The following is a 10,909-nucleotide window of genomic DNA, read 5'->3' on the forward strand; positions in this document are numbered from 1 at the left end:
GTGGTGGTGAAACAAGTGAAACATCCTGACATTCAATAAAACTTAAATAAAATTAATAGGTTTTACATGCACAACAAAACAAAAATTATATAGCACAAAAACAATACCATAACAAAAACATTATTCCGAGTTCTTAGGTTTTCGCGATTCCCGGTTCCCATGGTCACGGTTGACTGGGACCTGTAAAGGGCCCGAAACGTCGGTTTGTTTGAAAAAACAAATATACGCGATTTAAATCCGGAAATATTAGTTTCATTTCCTAAAAACATTATTATTTTAATAAAATTATAAAGTATATAGTTAGATAAATACATATTTCATAATATAATAACTAAGAAATGGATGGAGTAGTGAATAAATAATAAACTCTAAAACTAACGAAATATAGCTATAACGAAGTAAAATAGTAAATACTTTCGGGAACAGTAATGAGAAGTGCGTTCCAAAGTCTGACAGCATTAATGGTGAAACAGTGAGAATAGAAATCGGAATTGAAGGATGAAAAGGGATAACTGCGACTTAACGAGTGAGGCTTATCCTGGAACCTAAGGAAGCTGAAACACTCTTTCAGGTATCCGAGAGACGCAGTGTTATGTAAAATATGTAACACTGCGTCTAGTAGACAATGGAGACTACATGCAAATTTCTGCTGAGTGTAATGGGAAGCCACCTGAGCTGACTGTGGTAGTGTGAGATTTAGTCATGAAAGATGAACTTTATACGTAATAATATATATAAATATTATAAATCTACTAATTTGTAGCTAATCGGTGCAGTGAACTGCAAGCTGTACACTTTGGACTGAAAAAGTTACTTTTTTTTTTATAATACCAAGTGAAGTATACTACAACTATCCATAACAGTTGTAGTGCCACTCAGAGCTTTAAGTCGCAAAGATCTGAGGGGTACTGCCACTGCGCCCATCACCCTGAGTTATAAGTTGACAAATCCCATGTGCTTGTAATTTCACCAGTTTCAAAGTTTTCACCAGTTTTGGTTCCATACACTAAATATTAATAAAAGTTCAAAAATCTTCGGAAACTAACCTGTAAAACATCTAGCATAGCCATAGGCAAGACCTCGTCAACGGCTCCCATATCCTTGGAGAATCTATTCAAGATGCGTCCAGAAGGGTTGACGTGGAAGAAGCGCATTGGCGCGCGCGTGATTGCCGCGAACATGGTGTTGTGCAGACGCGTTGATGCGCGCATCGCCATTGAGAAGAACATGAAGGAGCGGGACAAAGATACTGCTACTAGCCCTATTACCATGCCTGTAAATTATTCAAAGTACTTTGTTAGATGTCACATTTATATAAAAAAGTGCAACATAATCACACCATTTACGTGCAAGCTAACGGAAAGACAATTGAGCGAAAGTAAGGCGTCCATTGACTGGACGGTACGGTAGGGAGTTTATAGGAGACGAATAGCAATATATCCCAATGTTAAGTCATTATAGTTGTAATTTCCATTATAGTCGTCAAAGCTACAAAATCAAAGCTGCGGTAAGCTTAGGGATACCGAGTCGACAGTCTTCGGGATGCTTCGGCAGGATCAAAAGTTTTTTCACTCTAACGCTTCTCCTTCTAGGCATATAGTTTTGTTCTTCAGCAAGACCAGCGTTTTTAAATATACAACTGGTAATAAACCAGCTACTATATAGTCGCGACGGTTAGCCGCGGCATAATTGCCGTCAGTATGCACTTGCATTTAGGAACGCCGAAAGATCCCTTGCCATGCTGTCCCGCCAATGGGCGCCGGGCCTAAGGCGAAATTCAATTCTGTAGAATATTACGTTTTCCTGATCAGTGTTACCGTTTTAACATCTATTTGTACAATTATCTGTCAAATTTTTGACAGTTTCAGACAACTAGTTTGACTTATTATGTACCGGTAGAATAGTTACGTTACCAGATAGTAGCATTAAGCAGTTAGCCAGCTAGTTTCAAATTATGGAACTCCCTGCATTAGTTACCCATTAAAAATAGAAGACAAAAAAAATAATTTTGGAATTTCAGGGGAAGGTTTATTCACTCTTTGCCCGCAAATTCGCACCGGTGGGCAGTTCGGCGGGACGTTCAAGGTTCGCATTGAGTGTGGTCTGTCACGTACAGCGTGCACGCAACTACAGGCTTACCGTTTAACTGATTCGGTTGCTGAGGTAGCTGCGCGGTGCGGGAGGAGTGACAGTTTACGTAACAGATATGTCATTCTGTACACGGGATAATTTCAATAAGATTTTTTTGACGATACTCAAAGCATTAGCAAGTTGATTAAAAAAGTGCCAAATGGTTTGTCTATTAGTTTCAATTATCAATGAAATTGTTTTTATATCTGTATTATCGTTTCACATAAAAACAAATTGACTAATTTGGTAGGCGGTCTTTCAATCTACTTGGAATACCATGTAGATGGAAAAAAGCCCCGCCTAATTGAATATCGTCAGAAAAATCTTGTTTTCATTATTTCGTGTGCAGCGCGAAATAACTGTTACGTAAATTGTCACTCCTCCTGCACCGCGCAGCTACCTCAGGAACCGACTCAGTTACGCGGTAGGCCTGTAGTTTTCGTTAGACAGGGCATTTAGTGGCAATACACTAAACGCTCAATCTAACGAAAGCGGCCTACTCTGATTGGTCAATTCCAATCAGAGTCGGCCGCTCAAGGACACACTACAATGTCCCGCCCTTGTATTGAACGGGATGCTCAAGTGTACACTGTAAACGCTTTACCAAGACTCCTCAATACAATTAGCAGTACAGCTCCTTGTGAAAAGAGTTCGTCCAGAGTAGTCCTGCCACCTTACTTATTTCTGCCGCCAAGCAGTAATGTCAACGTTACTGTTTTCCGGTTTTGAAGGGTAAAGGTGCTGGTGAAATTACATGCACATGGGTTTTTACCCGATAAATATCTGTCTAAGGATAAATATCCGTTTTTACTGGGTATTTATCCTAAAACATGGATATTTTTTTTTGTTTTTTATAACAAAATTCATTAGAATTATTTTTTTATGAAATAATTACGTTTTTGCCATTCTTTTAAGTAACAAAACTGTTCTGCCTACGATTTTCGAGTGGTATAAAAAATTCGATTGACAGAAAGTTATCAAATTAACTGTAACCCTTTAGCTGATATCCTGCGTTAATAAAGTGCGACCCAACTTTAAGGTCTTGGGTTCTACTGCGTACTAAATAAAGGCATGTTTGGACTTGAAATAGCCTAAGGATTCTCTTTCACATTTCACACACAAAATCTATTAATTAAAACACTTGATATAAAAAATAAATGTTTATAATTGTGTAGGTACACGTGTTTTAAAAATATACTTTATAAAATATAAATATAAATAAATATAAATAATAAACCACAATTAAACATATATTTATCCACGTTTTTGGATAAATATCGAGTAAAAATGGATATTTATCCTGAGTATTTACCCCAATTATTATATTAACTTATGTCTCGGGGTGACGGGCGCAGTGGCAGTGCCCCTCAGATCTTTGCGATTTAAAGCTCTGCTTAGCACTGCAACTGTTATGGACAGCCGTGTAGCTTACCATCAGGCGCACGACTTGTTCGTCCCGACTTGATATTATAAAAAAAAGTCAGTGTGTTCAGTGGCGCAGCGCGTACGGTCCAAGCGACGCTCCGCTGTACGCGCCGCAATTCCGAATTTGCGACCTTTATGTATTATTCACTTAAAGTTTAGGTAATTATTACACCGCCTTTCTGATATAGACTATCGAAATTAAGTTCTAGGATAATGTTACAGATAATCTCAGTACAGAGTACTAAAAAAACCGACCCGAAGTCATTTATCCCCATAGTTTGCCACTCTTACAGGTGGAATATTTACTTCAAATTTAAATGGGACCTCTACTGAGAACCATCAAAATCTGTTCACAAAACGAGTTGTCGCGTAACATATGTAAAAACATACAGTAGATTTGAGAACTTCCTCCTTTTTTAAAGTCGGTTAAAAATCTAGACCAAAAATTAGAAAGTTTCATTTATATCATTACGTAAATGATACAAACGAGAATCAAACCTAATGTCCAAATAACTTACCAGTGTAAATGTAGATGCACATATATCTCGTAAGGAATGTATCATTGTATTGTGCGTCGTTAGGGAAGGTGAGAATGGTTTCGTTGACACGCAATGTTTCTACGCCGACTCTAACGATTGGTGTCTGGTTGCCTAGTAACCGCACGACTTCGTCTTTTACGAAATCTTGTTCCAGGTTCACCCTAAGGGAAAATTTGACAAATATTAATGTAATCTGTGTTAATATAGCATACCAAAATATAGTGGTTGCCATATACATATATAGTGGTTGTTACTTAAAATGTACCCTGCTCTGTAATATATATATATATATATATGTTATGACTGTCCATCGAGTATATAACCATATATACTCGATGTGACTGTCCCATAATGTGGCATTTGATTCGACTGCATATAGGAAAAGTATGTATTTGATAACTCATTAATGTTACTTGATTATTATTTCATCTTATTTTAATTTTATGGTTTAGAGTTTTTATTTTGTCATTTAGATTTTAATATTTAATTTCGATTTAGAAAAATTAAAAGGTAAAACCTTTTAATTTTTTTGATATTTTTATTTTGAATTTTCTAAAGTGATTAACTAATTTTATAATCCAAGAATATGGATCATAGATAACTGAAATAAATGTTTTTTTATTTTATTTTTTTTTACTGCCGAGATGAGTAAAAAAAAGGCTGATTTGTCACTATTTTTAGTTTTCCTACGTCGATAAGATATGAAGCTACTGCAAGAGAAAAGTAGATATTTTTCAATTACCTTTCTTTTAACATTGCTTTCTTGGTTTTGTATTTTTGTCACATGCTCCCTTTCAAGTAATGGCGGCAGCAGTACAAGTCTCCTCTTACTATGGGAAGGCTTGGGCTGTGTGCGAGCCCAATGCGGATTGGGAACTTCAAACACAAATAGCTTTGCAGATGTGTGCAGGTTTCCTCATGATGTTTTCCTTCACCGAGAAGTTCATGGTAAATTTCACATTTAATTTCGAACATAAAATCCGAAACTCAAGAGGTGCAAACCCGGATTCGAACGCACAACTCTTACTTGACAGGTGATGGGTCAAACTATTAGGCTACCACGGCTTATTCCTACTGTATATATGTAATTAAAAAAATAATTTTCAAAATCGGTCCACAATTGATGGAGAAATCGGACAACATACGAAAAACATACATGCAGCTGAACGTATAACCTCCTCCTTTTTTCTTGAAGGTGGTTAAAAATCAACTTACTCGGTTTATCAATGAAGGGAATAATAATATGGTGTCAGATAACAACACCAAATAGTTTGGCCTCAAACTAGAGCAGTCTCTGTACTATGAGTTCCAGAGCAATTAAATTTTTGAACAGCAGTAAAGCTCATTGTGAAAGAGTTCGTCCAGGGAAGTACTGCCACCTTATCTAGTATTGCAGCCAAGCAGCAATGTTGGCATTACTGCGTTCCGGTTTTGAAGGGTAAGGGCGCTGGTGAAATTACAGGCGCATGGGAGTGGTCAATAAGTGGCGCAGTACCAGTGCCCCTCAGATCTCAACGATTTAAAGGTCTGAGTGGCACTGCAACTATTATGGACAGACGTGTAGCTTACCATCAGACACACGACCCGATTTAAAGCCGTATATAGACTTGTATAATTCTTACCAGTATCCAGTCCACCAATCTGACACAGAACCGCAAAGTTGGGCGATGGCCGCGACCATAAACATCATAGCGACGACACAGGCGTTACCGCTGGCGCGCAAGTATGCGGCGTACACCATGCCTGACACGGAACCTTTGGAGCGCATCTCCGCTTCTTCACGCCCGCCTTCGGGAGGAGCAGTCGCCGATAAGTTGTCAACGGAACTCACCTGGTGGTTATCAATAGTTTAAAACTATATTATTTGTCTACATCGAGTTCTTACGATTGCTATATATTGGAAATGAAACTTTTTTTTCAGATTTAAATCGCATATCGACGTTGGAAAGGTAAAACATATAATGTGCGTTTGGAAAATATCACAGGAGAGCGTGTCAAAGTAAAAAAAAAAATATAACTCAAATTTTATTTGTTGTTTGTTTTTTTTAATTACTTTGAATCGCTCGGCAGGTCGCTACATTTGTTTTTATGGACAAAAATTAATCAGCAGTGACCATAGGACCTATAAAGGGCCCGAAACGTCGGTTTGTTTGAAAAAATAAATTTCATTTACCTATTAATTTTTTTATGATAAATGACTTGTTTGCGTAACACGATTAATAATCATATACCACATCACCGGAAAAATCTACTCACCGAATGTATGCTCAACTGTCTCTTCCTGAAACTGGAATGCAATGATGTTTCTTCTGCAGATGGTTCAACAGGAACTCCAGCGTCAGCTGGAGGTTTCTCTTCCTCCGTCTCTTCACGAGCTATCATGGTCGCGATGTCCAACCCCGACGCGCTTAACCGCTCGAAGTCTCCTGCCGCCGCTATTGCGCCGTTCTTCAATATGATGATCTGCAGAGTAGGTGAAAAAGATAACTAACAGGTTCTGTTACATGAACTGGGGGCCAATCGCGCTAATTGTCAAAGGTTTAACCAAAACCTTCAACCTCGCCAATCTGACACGTTGTGTACATTTCGTATCGCGCTAACTGTCAAAACAAAAACCTAAGCCAAAACTTAGACGTGTGACACGTAACGCACATTTGGTATCGCGCTAATTGTCAAAGGTAATACCAAAACCTAAAACGTTGCCAATTGGTATCGCGCTAAATATTTTGACGTTTTAACCTCACATGTAACCTTGGGGGAATAGATTAACCTTCGCAAGGTCAAGGTTTGTGTGGCAGTTAATGGAGAGTAACTTTTCACTACGTTTATCGTATATAAAAGATGTTCCACGGTTACTTAAATGTTTTGGAAAGTGTTTATGAGGTGGATGTGGCCTAAGAACGGGCTTTAAATAAAAGAAAAGCATAAAAAGACGATCACATTTAACATGTCTGAGGAGAAATTCCGCAAACGATATACCATTTCTCCACGGAATTCATTTCAGGATTGGTGGAAGAACTATGCCTACATATTCTCGTTAAAGGACGGTCTGTTGCATTGGATGTGGAGACAAAGGTAAGGGTTAAGTGGAATCCGATAGTTCTCAGTTTTGCATAATAACCAAAATGTCTATGCTGTGTAAATCATTATTAATTTTGTTACAGATTTTAATAGCTCGTATTGTTTTTACGACTGGGGCGTACCTGTGACCCTCATTGGCAAGTGCTTATCACCCTTTCCCAAGCCAGTGTCAGAAAGGCACAAGCGGTAGCTGCTTCAAATAAACCAGTTATTATGAATAAATATGCAGCTTTCCTAAAAGGCATGCCGAAAGAGATGGTATTAAAAGGCGGTGAGAAAATAAGCTTTACAATGTACATCATATTTATTAGTTCTTGTCTTATTTCCTGTTATTATTATAAAATAAAAATGACAGATATAGGTAAAATATGTATAGTTGTATAAAAATATATTACAAGGTTACAATTTATCTCTTTTAACACTTGACTTTATACAACATATCGTCCCCTTACAGTGAAGCCTCACATATGCATTTTCAGTTTGTTTTTACTGATTTTTGTTGAATAAAAATTAATAATGTAATAATATAGTATCTAAAAGAGGTATAATTTAAGTAATTAAAATGCTAACTACACACATTATTGCATTTACTATACTTCACACCATATTTTTATCTTCATCCTAAAAAATTACATAGAAATATGTGGTATTCATTCTAAGATGACGATGTATACCTATTGTAATTGTTTATTATCTTAATATCTAAATTGATGTATACTTTTAAGAGGTTGAAATAAAAAAAAGAGTGTATTTTTAGTTTATTTATTGCCTCAATCTACCCCAAATCATCCTTCATTTCCAGAGCGAGCTTGCTTTTGATTCTTCAAAGAAGTCTGAAACAAAAATATGTATATAGTAAGATTGGAGACCTAAATTTAAGACTGTGCCATACCTCTCATGAGAGTAGTGACAGATAAAGCAGGATGGGTATTTATATACATACAGTATGAAGCCAACATAAACGCCAGAATGTTTAGGGGCCTTTTCAAAATACATTTAAAAAAATGTTTATATCACTGTGGAAATATAAAGGGGACAAAAGTCTACAGATTAGACCTTCGTTCCTTACGCTCTTTCAGATTTCCACAATTGAACATATCATCAGCAGGAATTAAGAAAACATGTTGAAAACAAACCTGTCATTCTTGTTAAATAGTCTATCAAAAAAGGTTAACTGCAGGCACCAACTCGGTAATTGCTTTGCAAATGGCAGCTACGGATTGGGCATGCAGATCATCTGCTTTGGCAGAAATAATAGCTGCCTCAGCCTGCACCCTGCCAGCATTCACTTGCTGCAAGAATGCTTCGCATGCTCGCTGCTCCTCAATGCATAAGAATTCTAACCGGCTCTGCTCCAACGCTCATCAGCTCGCTGTCAACGAAATAATAGATGTGATGGAATAAAGAGTGGGAAAGAATTTGCTCAAATTGAAAGTTACTTTGTTTTTTAATTAATAATAAAGAGTGAGAAAGTTTGTTATGGAATTGTATGTTTGAAGTTATTTAGTTATTTTGTGCCAGAGTTGGTGTCCTTTAGGAAGGTTGGTAGGGCCTCTGCCGCAGTCGATGTGGCGTAGATTCTCACCCTGCTTTTCATACCATTCCATACCTGAATAACAATAATAACATCGCATATTATAGTGATATGAGTTCTGGTACAATAACGGTGAGTGATCCACTCACTGTATCCTATTACCTCGCATTATAGCTCACCTTTTGGGATCTATTGCGGGGCCACAAAATAGCCACACACTCGCACCAAAGGCGTGCTGATAACACGCGCGAACAACGCCGAGCGAAGTCATTCTCAAGCCAAATCTCTAAGCGATTCGAACTCCAGCAAAGATGGAGCTGGCTTACAGTGGTCGCTCGCCGTCCGACCGCATCCACACTGGCTGAAATACGAGCATCATTATTAATTCTACATTGCTAACATTTCGAAATTAATAGTAGTTAGCGTACCTATTTGATTGTATAAAAAGATACTATTTTATTAAATAGAATATTAAAAAAGGAAAACAATGTGTAGGTACTTGCCTCTGCGTGTTTTATCTACCACAACAACACACTAAATTCAATTAATTTGGTTCAAATCACAACACATTATGTTTGTTTACAATAGAATTTAATGACATTTCTTTTACACACTTTTTTAAATCGCTCTTTTATAGACTTGAATTCGTAGATATTGACATTTCAGTGCGTTTTACGGTAAAATTTAGTCGGTTTTAGGAAGTCAAGGCACGTCTCTTAAAATTTAATACGAGGTTATAGTTTGAGGTTAATTTGAGGTTTAGGTTCATTAAAACTGATAGCGCGATTGCATTTTGTGCGTCGGTAGAACCATTAATTAACCAAAACCATAACCTCAAATGTTGTAAGGTTAAACCTTGCGAAAATAGCGCGATTGGCCCCCTGACCTCAGTAGCAGCAGAGTTCCTTATGAAAGAGTTCGTCCAGGGAAGTACTGCCACCTCACAAACAGTAATGTGAACATTACTGCGTTCCGGTTGGGAAGGGTAAGGGTGCTAGTGAATTAGAGGGACATGGAACTTGTCAACTTATGTCTCAAAGTGTCGGGCGTAGTGGCAGTGCAAATCTTCGTAATTTAAAGCTCCGAGTGGTACTGCAACTGTTATGGACAGGCGTGTCGCTTACCACCAGGCGCACGACTTGTTCGTCCCGTCACTTAGTATTATTATATTAAAAAATACCTGATCAACGTCCCTAAGAAACTGCAGCTGATGCGTGACGAGAATGCGCGTAGTATTGCGCAGGTAACCGACTATACAAGACTCGAAAAGATGTCTTGCAACGTGTGCGTCCACGGCAGATAGAGGGTCGTCCATGAGGTAGATATCTGCACGCTTGTATACCGCTCGCGCCAGGGAAATGCGAGCTCTTTGGCCTAATGATAAATGTGGGAAATTAATAGAATTTTTAAGGATCAGTTTTCTTGATAACTATTTTTTTTTGTTGTTGTAAGGGATTTATAAGATATTTATAGATTACGAGATTCTTCAAATATGATTTTTGGGACATTTGGTCGAGGCTAGCATACTGCCATTCTAATTGTGCAGCAGCAATTATGCAATACTTTCTAAACAACAAGTTTATTAACATAAATATATCTAAGCAACATGTTTATGTTAATAAATATAAATTATTTTCTCAAACATGTTCGGAAATGTTTGCATTACTTACAAAAAACAAACACTGGAAGTTAGTCATTTAAGGACCGTGAGACTTCTTCCCGGCCAAGTAAGTATGAAATTGTTTGCAAAAGTTGTCTGTAAACTTTTAAATCTACCTACTAAATAATGAACTATGTAAACAGGCAAAGGAATAACTCATACAGCCAACTGCGTAGTATTAGTAATTGCGAGAATTAAAAAACCTAATTACACCGCTCATTTTAAGACGAAAAAGGCGGTAAAATAAACTAAAGTGTTTTGGTACTCTTTTCTGTATTTTCGTCGTGAAAATGATAAAATGAGCAAAGTTTCCCGTTGGTCAGATTGATGGTTAGAGTGAGACGAGCAATAACGAAAATACAGTAATGATTGTACTCCACCTAATTTAAAACAAGCGGCAATATTAGCCATGTAAAACTTGTTGCCGGCTATGAGCAAAATAAGTTACATGAAAACATAGGAAACTTTCATGCAATGAAGAAGAGAAAAAAATGCTAATTCGTTTTCGGAGACTGTGTTTGTATTGATATATATATATAT

The 10,909-nt window shown here is 37.3% G+C and overlaps 1 protein-coding gene across 1 annotated transcript; it reads right to left on the bottom strand.

The window, feature by feature from the left end:
- Nucleotides 1-1,046: 1,046 nt before the first annotated feature.
- LOC113238650 (probable multidrug resistance-associated protein lethal(2)03659) lies at nucleotides 1,047-10,083 on the bottom strand (the record flags this gene model as incomplete). Its single annotated transcript, XM_026475484.1, has 5 exons — nucleotides 1,047-1,273; nucleotides 4,074-4,255; nucleotides 5,717-5,925; nucleotides 6,351-6,557; nucleotides 9,890-10,083. Coding segments are annotated over 5 exons (1,019 nt in total), but the record flags the coding sequence as incomplete, so codon positions are not given.
- Nucleotides 10,084-10,909: the final 826 nt, after the last annotated feature.

Source organism: Hyposmocoma kahamanoa, unplaced genomic scaffold, assembly GCF_003589595.1.
Source record: "Hyposmocoma kahamanoa isolate Upper Pololo Valley unplaced genomic scaffold, ASM358959v1 97119, whole genome shotgun sequence".
NCBI lineage: Eukaryota > Metazoa > Arthropoda > Insecta > Lepidoptera > Cosmopterigidae > Hyposmocoma > Hyposmocoma kahamanoa.